This window comes from Cinclus cinclus, chromosome 2 (genome assembly GCF_963662255.1).
Source record: "Cinclus cinclus chromosome 2, bCinCin1.1, whole genome shotgun sequence".
Taxonomy (NCBI): domain Eukaryota; kingdom Metazoa; phylum Chordata; class Aves; order Passeriformes; family Cinclidae; genus Cinclus; species Cinclus cinclus.
In genome coordinates, this window is record NC_085047.1 from 37,069,166 (window position 1) to 37,089,260 (window position 20,095).

The window sequence follows — 20,095 nt, forward strand, 5'->3', positions numbered from 1 at the left end:
AGCTCTCTGCCTACAAACACAAGGCAGCAAGCAAGCCTTAAGCCCAGAGCATTATCAAAGCCAAAACATGAAAGCAAGGATAGCCAGAATCTATAACTTAGGCAAAAATTGCCTTTTCTGCCCACAAGCAGTGTTTTGCAGAGTACTACAAAAACAGCAAGCAAGGCACTAGGTCCAAGCCAAAGTCCAAACAACACTGCAGCAGGTTATATTGCCAAGGCTGCTTCCCTGCAAGGGTCAGCACACAGCAGTATTCACTGCCCGAGGCAGCCACACAGCTGCAGCTGCAGGAGAGCTGTACCCCAGCACTAAAGCTGAGCTTAAAGTTATCTCTAGGGCCTTCTGCTAGATTTTAAATATGAACTATCACAGACAGAGTTCTACCTGAAGAGCGTTGGTTAGTCAGATACACTTGACTGAAATAGCATAATGGAACTATTTAGGTCAAAGGTCTACTGCAGATTTGTTGTGAGTCTGCAAGTAGTCTCTCAGCGGCCCCAAATTCTGTGACAACAACCTACCCATCTATCGGCTGCTAACACTGAAATGCAAATATGTTCTTGCACTCACAGCAAGCTCCTTTGCAAAGGAGTTTGCAAAATCAGTGACAAATTTGGTCTATCTTCTTGGGAGTGGTACACATGGTATCAAGTCTGATCAGTGAGGTGAACTCTTCAACATGACTATTTGGAGCCAGTTGTAAAAGGATGGAATTTTCTTGCTGTGGATCTGTTCTAAGCCTGCATTTGACTTCAGGTTAGTTTGCTGGTCTTCCTATGGACTTCAGGATATATGTCCCACCTAGGTCTTGAAACTCTTGACTTGACCTCAGCACAGGAGGTATAGAGTGTACTTGCTTCATCAGAACTGTTATTTAACAGAGACACTAGTAAAACCTTCAAATCCTGATACACTCTGCCCCTTTACCCTCTTATTTAGCAAAATTTCAAGCTAGGATCCAGATGCCAGTTTTGCACTTGAGCTGTAACTGTGTCATCAGTCATTGCCTTCATGGTTTTGCAGAAACCCCATCATGTCCAGAGGTGGTTAGGGGACAGAAGTATCTTTCATATGAGGAAAGGCTGAGGGACCTCTTAAGCCTGAAGAAAACTGAGAGGGGTCCTCACCAATGTCTATCAGTATCTGAAGGAAGGGTGTCAAGAAGATGGACCCAGGCTTTTCTTGGTAGCGCCAAGCAAGAGGACACGAGGCAATGAGCAGAAACTGATGCACAGAAAGTTCCACCTGAACATGAGGAGGAACTTTTTTACTGTGTAGGTGACCAAGCACTGGAGAAGGCTGCCCGGAGAGATTGTGGATTCTCCCTCACTTTGGAGATAGCCAAAAGCTGCCTGGATGCAGTCCTGGGTGATGTGCTTTAGGGGATGCTGCTTAAGAAGGGAGCTTGGATGAGATGACCTCCAGTGATCCCTTTAAGCCTGAATTAATCATCTCCCTGGCTAGCCATCCATTCCAGCACTGGTAGCCACTCCCTATGCTAGTTCCTGTGGGGGTCACAGGACACAGGGGACATGCAGGACATTTTGTGTGTGTGTGTGTGTGCATTTTTTTACTTTTCTGGTATCACTGTGTTCATAATCAAAGAGTTTCTTTTTAGGAAGTCTTTGCACTTCATACACAATTCTGCATGTGGACTCACGCACAGGCCAGTCTACTTCCCAGCAAGTTTACAAAACTCTCCAGTCAGCCTGCAAACACTCTGAACCACAGCAGTCAGACTTTTTAAGTGTGTGAGGAGGCCACACCAATTAAGACAGGAAACAGAGTGTTTGACATCATCCAGGGGCTGAGGAGAAGCAGGATGGCATGAAAAACAGAAAGAACAGGGCTGCACGGGTGGAGCGAGATGAAGGAGATGTCTCTGCCCTCACAGGCGGCGACCAAACTGCGAGATGACCTTTAATTCTGAGCTCAGCGCGGACTCCTTGCCCTGCACCGAAACCTCTCACCACCACGACGAGAGCCACGAGTCCTGCGAGTGGCTCCCACCGCAGACATCCCGAAATCCGCACGCCTGCGACTCTGGGCACACCAAGTACGGAAACATAGCTCCGTACAGGCACGTAAATGCCCGTGTCGCGACGGTGTGCGACAGGACACGGGAGGCACACGGGACACACACAGGGGACACGCGCGGGACACGGGGGACACATTCGGGACGGGCGGGACACGGGATACGCAAACAGGACACCCAAGGGCACGGGGGACACACACAGGGGGCACATACACACGGGTGATACACAAATACCTGGGGCACACGGGACACACACACACACAAGTCACTCTCACACACACACACACACACACACATACACACACACACACACACACACACACACACACACACACGTCACACACACACAGGTCACACACTCACACGGACACGGAACACTCGGCCCTCAGCGCCGCCCGGTTCCCCCCCGCCCGCCCCGCGGCTCGCGCCACCCCCGGCCCCGGCCGCTCCCCGGCGGCCGCCGATTGGCTGCGGGCCTCACGCGAGCGGCGCGCGCGCCGGTCGGGGGCGTGGGAAGAGCGGCTGTGCCCGCGAGTAACCCCGGCGCGCGCAGCGCCCCGCGCGACCTCTTCCCCCGGCCCCGGCGGTGACGCGGCGGCCGCGCGCGCCCCGCGCCCCCTCCCGCTCCCTGCCCTCCCCTCCCCTCCGCCCGCGCTGCAAAGATGGCGGCGCTGAGCAAGTCCATCCCCCACAACTGCTACGAGATCGGGCACACCTGGCACCCGCAGTGCTCCTGGGCTGTGCTGCACGTCACCCAGAGCGCCTTGGCAGAGTCCCTCCGCATCTACGGCACCCTCTACCTGGTGAGTGCGTGTGTATGTGCGTGTCTATGTGCGGCAGCCCGGCCTAAGGGGGGAGCCTGCCCTGAGGGGACAAGGGCAGGAGGGGTGTCAGAGAGAGGGGAGCCTGGCCTTGGTTTTGGGTGGATACCAGGGCGCAGGGAGGAGCCTGGCCTGCGGTGGAAGGGGGCTATAGAGGACGTGATGGGAGCCTGGCCTGAGCGGAGGGGGAAGATCACAGAGGTGTTTTTGGGGAGGGCACAAGCGGTGCCATGGCGAGGGGAGTCTGGCTTGGGGTGGTGGGGAAGGACATAAGGCATATTAAGGAAGGGAGGGTCGTCTGGAGTAGGGGGAGAGTGTTATGGTCGGAGGCAAGGGCAGAAGACAAGTCAAGGGGCAGCCTGGCCCTGGAGTGAAGGGGAAGAACCGCAAATAATATGTTTTGATGTGGACTCTGGTGCTGGGGAGAAGAGGGATGGTGGTGTGGCGACTTGGTTTGAGGGCTGGAGGGTTGTGTGGTGGGGAGAGCCTGGTGTTTGAGGGAGGAAAGGCATGGTAGGGAGACTATGTTGAATCTGGGCCAAGTAGGGCAGAGGAAAGACATAGGGGGTGGTGGCATCCAGAGGCATAACATACTGTGAGAGGGTTGGTGCAGGTGGGCAGAAGGGCACGGGCACAGCCTGAGCATCGTATTTTTGTCATCTTCCAATACCTACGATACCTGAATAAAACACCTTAGTGTTTGCCTTGGAGGCCAGCATTGTCTCTTTGACAGTAGCAAGTAATGCACGTGTGTTGGTGACACCTTCGTAATCAGTGCTTTAAGATCAAGGAGATTCCATTGCATAATGAAGCAAGACTAAAAAAATGCATCGAGGCTAAAGGAGTCTGAGTATTCCGAGAGTGTCCTACAGGTGAGGTATCTTAGCATGAGTGTGCAATTAGACTTGGTTATATCACCACAGTTGCAGCTGGCACATATCCAGCATATTAGGGCGTAGATAGAAGAGCTGGGATGTGTTTGCATCATCTGTGTAAACATATCCTGAAAGCCAGTCTTAAGTTGAAATCGCTGCAGATGAGCACTTTTGTCCCCTCCTCCCTGCTTCTCCAGTAGTGGTACTGGGGGATTGAGGAGTGAGCTGGCCACAGAGCTGCCCCCAACCTAACTGGACAGAAAGAAGCACAAGTCATTGACTCTGGACAAGTGGTGCTGCAACAAAATTTTTGAGCTATGTAATAAAGGGAAGGAAAGGAGTGGGACGGCAGCATCCTGACATAATTCGGTTAAACTCCCATTGAAGGGTTTCTTGAGTGAAAATTGTGATGACATCCATTTATATGATAAAGTAGTTACTGGTAGAAGTGTCAGCCTAAGGAGTTGTCGTGTCTGGCAGTGAACATTTTCACTCTGAACTGCCACAAACAGGAATAGCAGCTGTTGGTGGGAGCATACAGCGAGCTGCATCATGAAACTAATACAGAGAACATTCTCTCTTCTCCTCTTCCTTTTCCTACTGCTGTTTTATTTGAATCTGTTCTGATCTTGTTTGCTCTGTAGGAGCATAAATACTTCAATAATAAATACCAGCAGAGCATGGTTCTGAAGTGAGCCATGAGAGGTGTAGTGGTGATCTTTAAGGTATGGCTAAAGAAAAAGCATCTTAAACAGTTTTGTAATTAAATTAAAACTCCCCAACAGCCAAACCTGGTCAAGAGATTTCCTGCTCATAGCTTTGTTATGGTTCCCTCAGTTGTGCTGTTAGGGGGAAAGCTCCCACTTTTTATTTCTTTGAAAAGAAAAACAAACCTAAAAATGCGAAATGTTTTCCTCATCTGTTTTGCATTGTGACCCCATACACAGTTACATCTTGTCACAAACCCAAAGTGAGGTGGGAATCTTCTTAACCAATGTCCTGCTGAATTGTAAAACCTCTGCCTCACTTTTTGCATTGACTTCTTTGCAGTTTAATTAAGTTTCTCTTAGGATTTTGTTGGTAGTGTTTAACTTGACCTGCCAGACTAATCTAAAGCTGAGCTGCTCTCAGATCTTGCTGCTGTCTAAAGAGAGCAGAAGCACTTGCCAGTCTCTGCTCCCAGACATTTCTTTGTGATTCTGGACCTCATCTCTCCATGAGTGCTAACCCAGAAGAGGTTGCTTACACTACTTTTAGCTAGGGTAATTTTCAGATACAATAATGAATTGAATTGGATTATTAAGCAGGATTTGGTGAGCACCAGAACCAGTGTAAGGTAAAGAGGAAAAGGGTGCAGTGTGGACTGCAGATGAGGAAGCAGAAGCTTTGCACATTAAGTAGCTTGGCAGGGAAAGAGCAGTCTTGAATTAAGAGAGTCATCACAAAATCCATTCTTTGCTGGACTTACAGCTGTGCTTGAAAACCTTTTATTCGTAAATCAAATACCACAGTTGGGCTGCAGAAATATTCAGGTTCACATAAGGAGATGGACTTAAGTTATTTTGTCTTTGTAGTTATATCAGTGTGCATTCTGAATGTTTCTGGTAGCACTTAGTCCTGGTCCTTTGTAGAGATCAGCAACAAAAAATGCACTTCGTTTTTCTGTATTAAACCTGTAGAATGGTTTCTGATTGTTCCTCCTGTTGCTACAAGCTAATAACTAAGGAAACAAGATGAAAGAGTTTCCTTTCACATAAACTTGTGTAGAAATGAATGAGAATGAATAGATGAGAATAAAAATCCAGAGGTTGTTCTCTGAGAGAACATGGTTAGGGACAGTTACAATCCAGAGTCCAAGCTCATGACAGCTTCACCCCACATCTCTTAAATGTTATGTTTCTCTTTGGTCTGTGGGAGGCTGATGGAGCTGAATTAAGTGGTGTTAGTAAGTGAAATATTGGCTGTCAGTAAATGACTGCATAGAGTCTTTGCTTTTAAGTAGTGCTGTACTCTTAGTTGTTTTTTTTTTCCTTCTCTTTTTAGTAATTGTGCTTGAGTATTTTTTTGGTTTGAAAAAATATGGCCTTGAGACACCATCCTTGCACTGTCTTTATTTTTGCTCCAGTACAAATGGAATTGCTTTAGTGAAAATAGGCCTCACATCTAACTTGAATTGTCCCTCCCCATATGAAGTGGCTGACAGAAACGCCTGTTTTGTAATTAAGGCTGCATGTGTTTTCATAAACCAAATGTCCCCATATGCAAGTGTTATAAGACCCACTTAAAAAAAAAAAAGTGGCTTAGCATCTATACCTGCAGAAGAACCACTGAACAGTTTTTCCTAAACCTTGAATTTTACTTTTTGAAATCTATTTGCTGTGATACCTTGAAACTTCCGTGAAAAAGTCCTTACCCAGAATTTGCTCTTTCTTCCGTCTATACTTTGTTTTTACATTAATCAAAGCCAAACAAAATGGGAAAGTTACATCTTGCATTTTCAAAGCTGAAGAAATCAGACTTCTAGAAATTCACAGAGGTGAGGAGAAGAGAATAATTTAACAGAGAAATTGCGTGAAGTTGGGGAAAGGCTGGAATATTGGCTTTGAGTTGTCTCAACTTCTATTTCTCAAGATTCTGTTGATTTCACCTGGTTGAAGTGCTATTCATCACAGGCATTAGAGTAAAGTCATCTGTTTCCTGAGGGTTTGTATGTTTTAGATGTTTATTGGCTCATAGTGCACATTACATATATGTGCTTAGTCATTTTTATGAAGTCTTTGTAGTGTATCAGATTATCTGATAAGGTAACATCTTCACCTAATCTAAATAAGGTAAAAATTGTTTGTTACTTTGTAGTAGCAATTCCAGAAGTAATTTTCTAACCTTTTGCCCTTGAGATGGCAAGAGTCAGTCATGCTGTTCATCTTTTCTTTCTCTTAGTCTGATTGTCTACTCTCTTCACTTAAATTTAGACAGGCTCCCACTCCCTCACTTTCCAACCTGACTTCTGTCCTGCCCCTCTCCATTTCAAACACAGGTCTTCCTCTCCCTACCTACATCTCCTGCCCTTCCTTCCCAGCACCAGCCCCTTCCTCCCCTGTATCTGCTGCCCTTCCTTCCTGCTGCTAAAGGGCACAGCCAGAGCACAGCTTAAGCACTGGCCCAAGCTGACTCTTGGCTTACTCCTGGCTCTGACTCCAGACACCTCTCCCACACAGATCTCCTGGCATAGAGGAGAGGAGCAGCAGGCCTAGCGCAGTGTGGGTGCCAGCAGCTCTGTTTCAGATGTCCTCTGCACTCAGGGATGGTTCAGCCAGCTCTTTAAAACAGATGTAACCAGAGTCTGCTGCTCCAGTACAGATTTTAATGATCCTCAGCACTTGCTCTATTTTATTGATTTCTTTTTTTCTTTCTTAATTTCTTCTCATAGTTTTCTCATACTCATTTTCTTACTTTTGATTCTCATTTTGGTTTCACTTCTAATACTTCTTCGTACTTGTGCCATATCTGCTTCTTCCTGTGCCTTGAACAACCTTCAGGTTCTTAAATGCCAATTGCTTCTTTTTCTTTCTATCAGAAGACTTTTTTTTTTCTAGTTAGGATTCCAGTGCTGTTGTCTTCCTGAGCCCTGCTTGACCCATCAATATCTGTATTCTGTATCTTAATCTCCTTCCTTTATTCTGTAACCTCTTTAGGAATAGAATAGCATTGTATATCATAGTGTCAGAGACACAAATGCTATCAGCTGTTGTATAAATATAAGGTGTTTTTTTCTTCCTCTACAATATCAGTGGGAGAGACATTGTAGGAGTACATGGGCTAGGGAGCTGCAGTGCAAGCAGCGTGTGGCAGCTGGCAGGTCATTTCAGAGGTAAATCACTGTTTGACTGGAGGCAGCAACAGCCAGAACGACTCTTACTGTGCTAATTAATTATTTTGAAAACGTTTATACATAAGTCAGAATCCCTGGCTGAAGATCAAGGTGAAGTGTGAGTCTCACATCACTTTCCTGGCTGTATGCACATTGCTTAGGATTGGGCCAGAGGTTGTTCCCAAGGATGGATGGTGCACATTGGCTGTGCTGCTGCTGCTTCAGACTGGCTTTGCTTGCATCTTGGGAGAGCTGTTTGTTGTGGTCCTGAACAAAGCTGGGGAGCCAGCTCACACTGAAGCAGACCCTCTCTTATCTGCCAGCACAGGTAGAGTTGTTATGCATCATCTTTCTTAGGTGTGCAAGAAGACTGTACTGCCCAAATTGTATTCTAAAATACTCTAGAATTGCTGGGTATATTAAAATGTGATTTTTCCTTGTTTGTGCTGCAGGCCATTGTGTGTTTAGATGTAGGGTGGGGAGACTAGGGAGGATGATAGTGTTACTGTGGAATGTGCTTCTGGATCCCAGTTTGGATCTCTGGTTTCGGCTGTCAGTAATCTTTCTTCTGTCTGATCCAGCACCTAGAGTTACTGTGATGGTGGCATGTGATTGCCTTCTCTTGGATATCTGTTCATCTCAGAACTGTGCAGTGTCCTGTGTCTCTCTGCGGTGTTATGAATGACATGTAGGTCACTGTCTTCTTGCTTTCTGATTCTTCTGGAAGCTGCGTTAAATATGACTAAAATTAGCTTGAATGCTGCTAAAGTAAGAATCTGTGACTTCTTCATTCCATGCTGCAGTCATTCCACTCTGTTCAGGTGGCTTTTGGGCCACACTATAAAAATTCTTTCATAAATTGAAAATAAACAAAAATAGTCTTTTGCTGAGATTCTGAGAATTTGGAAAGAATCATATAATGAATTCAGGTGAACTGAAAAATTTATGCTCAAAGATGTATGGGGTAACCAGGAGCCTTTGTCACGGTGATGTTGGAAGTCAGGGTAAGCCTCAGCCTTGACTGACTGAGCAAAGGTCTTGGTAAAGATAGTGCAAATACTGAGAACTAGCAGGGACTGTTTCTCAAGGGATAAATCTATTCTCTTAAGTTGGTATACCTTTATAGTAGACGGCAAGAATTTCAGGGTGGGAGGACAATCCTTAAAAATTGTGCTGAGTTAGACATTTTAAGGGGAATGGAATACAGTCTCCAACTCATTTCAGTAGAAGGAAAACAAATAGTAAACATAAATTGTCATGGAATGAGAGTGATTCCAGGCTTGAAGGTGATTTAGATGTCATTCAAAGAATACATGAGTACTGTTTCTTTTTGTAGTTGGTTGGGTGATATGGAAAATTTTAAATAATCCAAATCAAAACAACTCAACTCACCACTGATGGTGATCCTCATATAACATCTCACATGAGACAGGGCAGCTCAGCAAGCAGGAGGCATATATTCTTCTTCCTCAGAGTATTGCAGGAGCTGAGTTACGAAACTAAACAATCTGGAAGCCAGGTTTTGTAATCGGTAAAATCAGGAAGGGACCAGCTAATTGAGGAAAAACAAATCTGAGTGTTCAGAGGACGCATGAGAAACAAATTGCTTGTTTGAGCAAGTGTCTTTCAAAACCCAAGTGTTACCTGAGGGCATTTTGAGATTCAGTTACTCCAAAGCACTTAAAAACAATTTTTATAAAACAAAGGAGTATCATTGTTGTAAAATTTGTAAAAAAGTTGCAAATGGTTCTAAAAGAACATACAATAATTGAATATAATTGTGAAAGAAATTATTTGTAACTCTGCCCGCCATTTGTGTAATCTGAGGTATTAACTGCTTTGAATACTGAGGGTTGCTTTGCTTTTAGCGTGTGACTTAATTTACAAATTTTTCCTTGGGTTTTTAATGACTTGCAGCATATGGTTTATATAAACCGTGTGCACAGTTGTACTGGTAATCTCTAAATTTGGATTTTAAAGGTGCCTCAATATGTCAGATAGTTGTGCTTATAAATGCTATTAAACTCTGCTTTCCGAAAGATTTGCCCAGGTGTCTGCATATTTCTAAAAGGTTTTAAATTTTTTTCTTGTTTTCTTTTTCTTTTCCTCTTTTTCTTTAATAAAAGTGTTATGATGTGGTTAATTTCAGCTGGATGTTGTGAAGGAATGAGAGATGGTAGTGCTTGTTTCCATTTTGCATTAGTCAGTGTAGTAGTATGTGTTGTCTAATTCCACCGAATTTTGATGGAGGGGTAGTCCTTGAAGTCATACACTTTGTACAAGCTTAAGACGTGGTTAAGGAGGGAGGAGGGAGAGACAAAAATGTTGCACACACAACAGCAGAATTGGCAGAAAGCCTGTGGTATTTTTAGCCTGCTGTGTAACCTGTCCGACTGTATGTTGGTCAGCCAATTAGTACATTCATTAAATTAAACCGTCCTTTGTGTGCAGTGCCTCTTGTGGAATCTGTAGTTCAGGGATATAGGTGAGGATTGAGGATACTGGAGGTGAAGCTGAGGTTATTGTGGTTGGATGATGAATACTTGTAGGCATTACATCATGAAAATAATCAAGCCTGGCTGGTGCCTCAAATCATGCTTGGGTTTGAGTCTTGTGTTCCTTTTCTGCTGGAACATCAATAACCTAGCTCAAATCTTGCAGTAGACTATGTAGCTGTGGCTTAGGGATAGTGTTGGAGTGCATATATTCTTTCTGTGGTTAGGACACAATAAATAAATTCTGATTTTTTTTTTTAGATCTATGGGTCTTAACATTTGAGTATAAAGACTAAATGAAAAAAGAAAAAGGACTTGAGTAATGGTATTCCACAAACTGAAGTATCCTGAAACCGGTGGACTGATTTTTTATAATTACATTTTTTTTATGCTGAGGAGTCAGAATGCAGTTGTGTGAATTCTATAGTTAATGCTAGAAAAAATTTTTTTGTCTGTTTCTTTATTAATACTCAATAGGCTTTTTTTTTTTTTTAATGCATCTGTTAGCAGCTTCATGAAGATTATTAATTTGCCGAGGAAATGCCTACTGGATGTCCTGATGTGCTCTCCTTCCATTCTTTCTGCTACTGACATCCACTGCTAAATCTTGACCAGTGCATTTATTGTAAGAATTTGGTTTTCGTCACAATGTCCTCTCAGCTGACTTGAGTGAAGTGTATCCCAGTGGGAGCCATGAAGTGCTGCATTCTGACATCAGATTTCATAGTCTTTCTGAACTTTAATAATACTTTTCTGAAATGTGTGGAACTGATAGGGACAGCAAAATCGTATCCAGAAATATCTGGTATTTTTTCCATGTAATCACATCACTGGTAGAAGAAGAGGTCTATAGTCTGCCCTTGCCTGTTTTCAGCCCTACACAGTATTTAGCTTCGTTGATGTCTGTAAAGCAGGTAGAAAATTTAAGCTTTTATAAGCTCCTTTTTTTTTTGGTTTGTTTTTGTTTTTCTGGGTGTGTAGCTCTATTCTCTCATACATTTCTCTTTCAAATTAACGTGAGCAATTTTCTTTGGAATGGTTTGTATGTTATTGGTTTTGTTTTTTTCTGTTTTTCCTTTGGGAGTAGGATAGTAAAGAGAAGGGAAAGCATAAATTTGCAGTAATCTAAAACTTGCTGGAAACGTTACAGAAATAAATTTTTAAATTTGATTTGACATTAATTTATAAGATACTATTCTTTCTATATTGCACATCTTACACTTTGGTTTGAGGGAGCAAGGCTTCACAGTTATAAGGGCTGTGTTCTTGAAACAAAGAAAAACAGTTATTTTGTTCCAGTGTTCATGTCCTTCCTACAATATACTAGGAATTGCTGAGTGGGTCGCATCTAGTTATTCAGCGTTTAGACTACATTAAGACTTTCCTTCAGCAGAAAGATTATCTGGATTGCATTATTGCCTAATCTATTACGCTTAAAGCAGTCTTGACACTTGATTAAGTAATGTGTAAATCTGTTTTCAGAGGTCTGTTCATGCATGGATTTCTTCTTAATCCTTAGTTCAAGCTTCAATTTGGAAACAAGATTTTGGCAGAACTTACGCGTGGTTAGTTTTAGTAGAATCCTCAGCCCATCTCTGATTCTAAAACATCTACTTGCTATTCAGTGGACAATGCTTGGGAAGAATATCTCCCTCTCACAACCAAGACTTTGAGATATGTTGGCAGTATGGATTTGACAGGATGTCTTTCTTCTCATCAGCACTAGCAATATGAAGCTTGCTCTGTTTGGAATTTCTCTAAGCATTGACCAAAAACTCTGGCCAGTTTTAAGACTCCCGGGGAGATCAGAGCAGATAAAAATGCTAGTAAGGATGAAAAAAGGATAGTTTGTCTCATGGTGCCCTCAAAGTGTGCTTCCATGGAGTTGTAAGAGCACACAGGCTGAAGGGACCTTGGGAAGCCCTGGGGTTGCTTGAGGACTTCTCTAGTTAAGTTTCAAGGGTCTTCAGGGCTGGAGAGTCCACAATCATTTTTGGCAACCTCCTCCAATATTCAGCCACCCTCATAAAAAAAGTTTTTTTCTTTAGGTGTAACCAGAGTTTCCCATATTTGAGCTTGTCTGTTGCCTCTTGTCTTAGCCCTGGGTACCTCTGAGACAAGCCTGGTTTGTTAACACCTTCCTGTTAGCTAATTGCAGAACTTATGTAGACAAAATAAGTTTGAGGATGTTTAGTGTTTGAGTCATAAATAAGCTATTTATAATATCTGGGACATGCTAAACTGAACAAAAGGAGGTTTCTTTTTTAGATCGAGCCTGTTTTCTGCTATAGGCAGTTTTTTTAGATAATATACCAATTCTATAAAATATGTCAGGAATGTATTGTTCTCCCAGCAGATGGTGAACATTTTTTGAGGACTTGCAGTTATTCAATTGGAGTAGAAAACCTTTAAAAAACATCCCCACTTCACCGACACTGTGTAAAGTATGTATTTGGATTACTTTAGTGGTATTCTGACCATAATTATGTGGTTGTCAAATTGTCTTGAAGACAAAACTCTGTAGATGTATCACATCTTAACAGTTTTGATGTCTGGCAGACAATGTTTCTGACAATTATAGCCAACGGTAACAAGGTAATAAAATTCCTCCTATACTTCCCATTTCATATTGCTTGATGTATTTCCTGGTATAAATATTGTAATGGCTGGAACAAGTTCAAAGGAAGTCTTTGTGGTATTGTTCATAAATTTTAAGAGCCTTTGTTTTACTGCTTAAGTGGGCATGCCTCATTTTCCATTTTTCTTTTTCTTTATAGTTTGCAAAAACTGTCTAACTGAATTAAAGTTTGTCCCCCATTTTTTTCTTCCCTTTTCCCTCAGGTTGCAGCTATTCTCAGGAAACGAAAACTTGACTATTATTTGTACAAACTTCTACCTGAGATCTTGCAGTCGACTTCATTTCTGACAGCAAATGGGACCTTGTATATTGCTTGCTTTTGCATTCTAAGGTTAGTATACTATCCTAAAAATGAAACCTAGTAAAGCTATTTTTATGCAACGTTTTAGTTTATATAATAATTTGTAATAGGCGTTTTGTAATAGGCTTGTTTGTAATGTTTTGAAATAAGAAAAGTTACTGCAATCATATTGATTTCTGGTTTTACCATTTGAATATGAAACTTTACTTTTTAAAAATTACTTTATTCTCATTTTGGTAATCTTTTAAATGAGTAAATAAGTCAGGGTATCCACTTTGCTTCTTTTTCTCTGTTTTATGGATTCAAAATACATTGTTGCAGGAAATTCAAATAGATTCTAGAGGGGAATTAAAAAGCCTTAATCTTTCTTTCCTAGAAACAATTGATTTAATTTGATATTGATTTCTATTTTCCTGATGTAGAGGCTGTGGTAACTTTTAATTATACTGAACTTTATCCAGCCATCCGAGTTTGTACTTCTCCTTATGGTCGTAAATGAGGGAAATCCCAACACAGCTTCTGGGATTCTGTAAGATACAGACTTGCTCTGAAAAAGGAGCATTAAAGGCACCTCTGTATTTTGTTTCCAATATATATTTCAAGTAACTATCAGGATAGTTAAAAATTAAAAATTGCTTTTTATTAGTATGATTATGCCTGCATTGTAAGAGATGTTACACAGACATGTAAAGCCTACAGTAGCAATGAATGTTTGAAAGTTAACTGACAGCATGCTTGCCAGCCCCTCTAAAAGATAAACCCCTTATGTCCTACTTCTAAATCTGTTTAGAGTCCTCTAAACTTGCCTTCAAAGCTGAAGAAGGCAGAGAAGAAGAGGAGCTGGGTGAGAAGCCATGGAGTGTTTTTCAAGTAAATAATTCTCAAAGTGAATCTTTAAGTAATGAGCTCTAAAGAATATGATGTTTTCTAGCAATCTAGGTTGTATTAATGATTTATTTTTATTCCTCTGAACTATAGAGTGCTCTTCCTTATTCTGCTGTGTATTTGCCTGTAAATCTGCAGTGCTTTACTCCAGTGCTGTAGTTAAATGTTATTCTCTAAATTAAGCTGGTATGGTTTTAAGTTATATGGTTTTCAGCAGTTCCTCTTTACAGAGGATATCAGCCATCTAGTAGATTTGTGACTGTGCTGTCGGTGAAGTAGGTAAAAGATTAATGTCTTACTCTGAAGCCAGCTGGCATGGCATTGTTTTCACCTAGGTGGAGCATAGCTGTCAAAATCTGTTCTGACCTCCAGAGTCTCTCTGAAGCATTGTTTGGGTTGACCTAGGTCAGAGCCCATGTAAAGGACAATTCCAATGATTAAATGTGACAAGGGACACATGTTAGTGCTTACCCTGGCACTCATACAGCTGTGCTGCACAGTAACCAGCCAGCATCTTGGAAGGGAGTAAACAGCTGCAGCAGGATCCTTGCTGGGAGAATCTCTGCACACTGCCCACCACCTGCAATTTGACTTGCAAGTAAAAAGTTACTGGCTACAGTGTTGTTTGAAACTGGTGAACTGAAGTCTCTATTAGAGGCAAACAAGTGTTTAAGGCAGCCATGGTAATGGTGCCTATTGAAGTATGAGTGTCCAGTTATAGTGAGAATTTTGCGGCTTTTCTGTCCAAAATGAAATCCAGAGCCTCAGCAATTAAGTGATTAGGATATGTAAGAGCTACTAAGTTGCATTTCAGAAAACAGTGGATAACATGATTGTCAGAGTAGAAATACTTTCCAACCTTGTATCCTGTGAAGAATGGGTACATACCTGGCGATGATCTACTTGGTGCATTTTCCATAAATTCCCTAGTGCCTTTGACAGGAGGGCTTGCTAGGACTCGTCAAGAAGAAAGGTCTTCCAGGAATTAGTAAACTATTAGCAAGTAGTTAATATATGTGAAAAAAAACCCGGCATATATAATTGGTTTGCATAATAGAAAGAAGTTGCCAGTGAAGTTCCTGTATTTTTTTTATTTTTGTTTTGGATATACCAAAGGAATCTGGAAAAGGTGCTGAACACTAGTATGAGAGATTGTGTAAGATTATTTAGGGTACAGAAATCTAAAACTGTCTCTCATCCATTTCAGAAAGATCTGTTCATCAAAATCACTGATGAAATTTGATAGAGAAAAGGGCAAAGTAAAAATGCAGCTCTACCCATACTCAGGGGTGTGCTTTAAACTAGCTGCTGTTTCTCAGGAAGGTGTTTGGGGATCGGCAGGGCTAGGTTCTTTGAACAAGTCACTTCAGCACTTGAATATAATATGGTCAAGGAGCTGAGTGAATGGTGTTTGGAGGAAAACTGAGACCAGGAAGCTGAGTCAGTATGTGACACCTTTACAAACTGTGCTCTGTATGCTCTTTTAAGAGATTCTCCTAAGACCATAGTGTTGAAAAGTCATTCACTTGAAAAATACTTCATATCTTGTATTTAGTATACTTGTGCACCTTGAACCATATAAGCTTGCTTCTTTCACCTGCTCTTGGGTGGTTGATGGATGATGAAAATGTGAGACTTCAGTCCTTTATTTTTAACCAATTTGTGTCTTTTTAAATATTATTTTTTTAATGTTTTGAGTGAAGTTATATTACTCTTTGAATTTACTGCTGCATGATACAATGTGTATTTCCTTCAGTAGCCCCTCAGAGTGAGAATAATGGTGTGTGATTATCCAGGCCAGAAACATTTTAAACCATCAAAGAAATACCAGTACCTCTGTTTCTGCATGACTGGCCTGGCTGATATGCAACCATGGAAAGAGATTGAGACTGTGAAGACCTAGATGCTCTCCATTTGTTTCTAGATAGTGATGAGAGACTGATGTGATAGATCTGTACAACAGGATATATGCTGCAGGTTTTATATCTGTTTTTGCTTGAAAGGTATATTATAGCAGCAGCATTAGCTCAGAAACAGAATTGTCCAGCAAGCTCCATGCCCCATTGTTCTTACCCTCCTGGAGTTCTAGACCAAAGCAATGGAGTAAGGGTTTATAACTGGACAAGTTAACTCATATTTATAGTAGTTTCTTCCTTTCAGCTAGGAAAAACTACCAAAATTGAAACTGCTGCAAATATTCTCAAGGATGTAAATCTTTAGGCAACAATGTGGAATTAAAATAATTTCAGGCATTATTTAATATTCTCATTATTTCACAGGTGGGTAAAATTTGAAAAATATCTAAATCCGATGTCAGCAATGACTTAGGCTGTGGGTAGATATTACTGTTTTAGAGGAGATTGCCAAGCTAACTTGACTCACTTTTTGTTTTAGCTCCTATTTTTTTTGTGTGGTGAATTAGGGTCTATGTACAGACTGCTGTGTTGGCAGAGCAGTGAGGGTGATGATCTCTGTTACGGATGTGTGACAGTCCAGATGGGGATTGTAATCTCTTCCAGTGGTGAGAACCAGAAGACTACATCTGTTTGGGTTTCAGATGGAAGTGCTGGGTTCCTGTGTTGACAGGCATTACATCTGTTAAATGAAAGGTGTGATTTTTAGGTTTATGGTTCAATTACATGTAATACCTCATGAAGACATGGTTCTGTTAGTCTGTCAACTAGAGTAATTAAGTTTGTCCATGTACAGCTTGTAGATTGAAGAATTAGGTGCACGACCTGAAAGAACTCCTAGTTCTTACTCCAATTTTTACCCACAGAACATGTGAAAATAGCCATGCAAGTAATAACAAAATCTAATTTTCATTTACTTTAGAAGTTTAAATATTTCAGTTAGTGACTGTACATTTTTATTTCCACTGGACTTTTCTTGTGTAAGATATGTAACTGTTGTTTCCAAAATCCTGTCAAACCAAACATGCAAGCATTTGTAAAAGGATTCTAAGCTATGCCAAAAGAACAAATTACTGCTTCTTTCCCACAGAAAAGGCATTTGTTCTGTTACTTAACAGGTGTGTCTGGTAAGATGTGTTCATACTTATTAAGATGCTTAAAATGACTTCTCTGAAACTTCATACAGTAATTACTTTCCGAGAGAATCCTAATAACGAACTTTAGCTCCTGCAGCATTTGGCATTGTCATCCTGAGAAATTATCCTTTTGCAGCCGTGGGAATGAGCAGTGTGTGTAATTGCCATTACATCACTTGCTGCTGATACACTGGCTCTCTTTTCACTTACAAGCATAAGCTGGCATTGCTCGCTGGTAATGTTATTTTTGCAGAAGTATGAAATGAGGCTGCTCATGCCTTTGACAGCAAGAATGAAAGTGAGCTAATCAGATGGTGTTGATTTATCATCTTTATTCTCTCTTCTGTGTTGTCAACATGAAATTTTGTCTAAGAAAATGACCTCTTCTACTGTGTATGTGTTTGGCATTTTGTTTGTGTATTTTTTGCTGCATTTTTAGAAGGGTAGACTCCATTGTAAATGCTTTGTTTTCCCACTGATAGTGCTTGTCAGCTGAGCAGTATTGGTAAAATTTAAGTATGTTTATTATCATGCTACTAAATGTCACAATTCTCTGACTCATTTCCCTCTGTGATCAGCGTGAATAGGTTTGAATGTGCAGGTCTCCTGAACAGACCAAACATGGTGGGTGACCTTGTGTCCGACATGCAGTTTGGCTTTCTTCCTTTGATAGTGACCAATTTGTAGAAAGATTTTCTTAGATATTGCCATTTGTGTAACTTTTTTTTTCCAAGTCGTATTGTTGAATTTTGATAGTTGAAATTGTGCAGACTGTAAAAGAAATCCAGATCTAGCTGCCAAAAATTAGAGCTTTCCCAGCTTAATAAGACTGGAAATTCACTGTTGCTTCCACTTGTGATATATAGACTGATTCCTTGTCTTACTGTAAGTGTGTATTTTTCTGTTTTTAGCATCAGTGGATTGTCTGTTTGGAGTGTGGCATGTATGATAATTATTTGATTTGATTTCTCTCTCACCTTATTGCATCACTATGTTCCACAAGGCAGATCTTCCTGAAAATCCGACTTGTATTTTAACAAGTAGCAAAGAGATGAGTGGCTATAAGGCCTTCTAGAAGATTCTTGCTAGTATCTGAAACTTTTCAAAAATATCTCTTAGAAGGCACCAATTTCCTGGAAGAAATGTAGCCATTTAAATGAAGTGAATACATTAATGAAGTGTTTCAGGTGTTTAATGTTTATGAAGCACTTTGGGAATTCCTCTGAGAATTATCCAACTGTAAAAACACAATGATTAGTGTTTATTAGTAAGTACAGATTCATGTAAGAAGACAAAAATAAGAAATGATTCATAATTTTGTAATGCAGAAAAAATATGGTGTGGTGCATGAATGTTCCATTTGCATGTAATATGTGTATAAATTACTTTTTCAGGAAGATACTTGGAAAATTCTACTTTTGGTCTCCTGGCTTTGGTGCAGCTTTGCCTGCTTCTTACATGGCTATTCTCATTGAAAGGAAAAGCAGGTAGGGTTTGTTTTTATGGATTTTCAGCTTAATATAATAATGTTTCTTGTTTTGATCATTTGATGATTGACATTTGACAATTCAGTGGGCTTATTTCAAACTGCTGGAAATAGAGTTAATCTGAAATAGTGTCTTTTGCAGCCTTCAGTTTAAATCTAGAAAGCTACAGCGAAAAAAAACACTTCATGAACATTCAGTTTCATGTTTGTGGTTTGTCTTGTTTAATGTGCAATTGTGTTGCTCAGGATTGCCTGATAAAGCCTGGTTGCTTAGGGCTTCCTAATGCAACTATGGTTCATGTTTGTTTTTTAATAAATAATTTGAGCAATGTTTGCAATTAGTCACAGAGAAGGAGAATGCCAATGACTTAATGTGACTTAGTTAAGATGGAGGAATTATAGGGTGTTGTGGAGAAAACGAAGGGTGAGTTGAAATAATTCAGATTGGATGAAATGTAATGGTACAGAAAGCAAAACCTTTTACTTTAGGAGAGGTGCTGAAGTTCATCTATCAGAAGTAAGTTCATTATGAAAGCATTAAGAGGGAGAAGAAAGCTCTAAGTAATCCAAGGATAGCCCAATGCTGCCATTTGTAATGTGCCTAGGTGAAGATGGCAGGTGAAATCCTGGCTTGTAAGGTTTTATTGTTTGAAATTCAACTTACATTGGTAGCTTGTATAAATAGTGTCAGTTACAATACTTTCTTAATTTGCTGTGGAGTGAGGTGCTTTAGGCATCTAGTTAGTAAGTTTAATTTAAAGAAGAGAAGGTAAGAGAAGGGTAAAGTAAAGGATTACTCGTTTTAAAAAGATGATGAAAGAGGTACTAGAGATGGTATGAAAGCACTTTTGATTACTGTGAATATCTGAAACTTCCTTAAACAGTCATTTAAAAATAATGGCAAATATATATCATTGTGTTGTTCATTCACTGTCAGGCCTCCTTCCTGAACTTCAGCTCTGGAGTGAGCAAATCCCATGCCAGGTTTTATGTATATTAAAGTTCTGTCCTTTTAAAAGAGTTCATTAGGCATTGTTTTGAAGATTTAGGATGTGTAAGAGCTTCTGGAAATATGGGAACACTTTTAAATCACTTTCCTTAATGTAACAAGAGAAAATAATTGTAATCAAGTTAACGAATAAGTTAATCATCTTTCTTATGTCCTCTCTAGCTGACTGATTTTCTTCTTACTGTAATTACCTTCTAAGAGGTTGGATACATTTTAATAGAACGTTGCCTGGTTACTTAGACTCTAGCATCAGAGTCTATTGGCATCAGAGTATCATTTGGGGTGAGAGCGAATGCATTTTTTCCCCTGGATCAGTGATAACACTGCTTAACTTTTCCTAAAGACTTATTTAAATGTGAGGCTTTTCTGTGCCAGAGTTCTAATATTTTTAGATAATATTAAAGAGGAAGAAATCAGGCTGGTTGTCGATCTGTGACCTTCTTGTCACTTTCAGAATATTTGTGAGTGGAGAATTGCAACTGGTTATGAGCCCAAACCTGTACAAGGTTTTTGTATAACAGCAAAACAACTATGAGAAAGTTGGAAAGCTGTACTTGTTAAGAGTAACAAAAAAGAGTAGGCAAAAAAAAATACATTTAAAATTTATAGGTTTTTCTAGACTTGTTTGTA

The 20,095-nt window shown here is 40.6% G+C and overlaps 1 protein-coding gene across 2 annotated transcripts in view; it reads left to right on the plus strand.

Annotated features, from left to right (window-relative positions):
* Nucleotides 1–2,697: 2,697 nt before the first annotated feature.
* Nucleotides 2,698–20,095, plus strand: part of TMEM135 (transmembrane protein 135) — a 156,287-nt gene continuing 138,889 nt past the window's right edge. For both annotated transcript variants that reach the window (XM_062514193.1, XM_062514202.1), the window contains exons 1-3: nucleotides 2,698–2,838; nucleotides 12,939–13,066; nucleotides 18,365–18,457. In XM_062514193.1, the coding sequence (XP_062370177.1) occupies nucleotides 2,698–2,838; nucleotides 12,939–13,066; nucleotides 18,365–18,457 (362 nt within the window). The remainder of the gene's footprint in view (nucleotides 2,839–12,938; nucleotides 13,067–18,364; nucleotides 18,458–20,095) is intronic.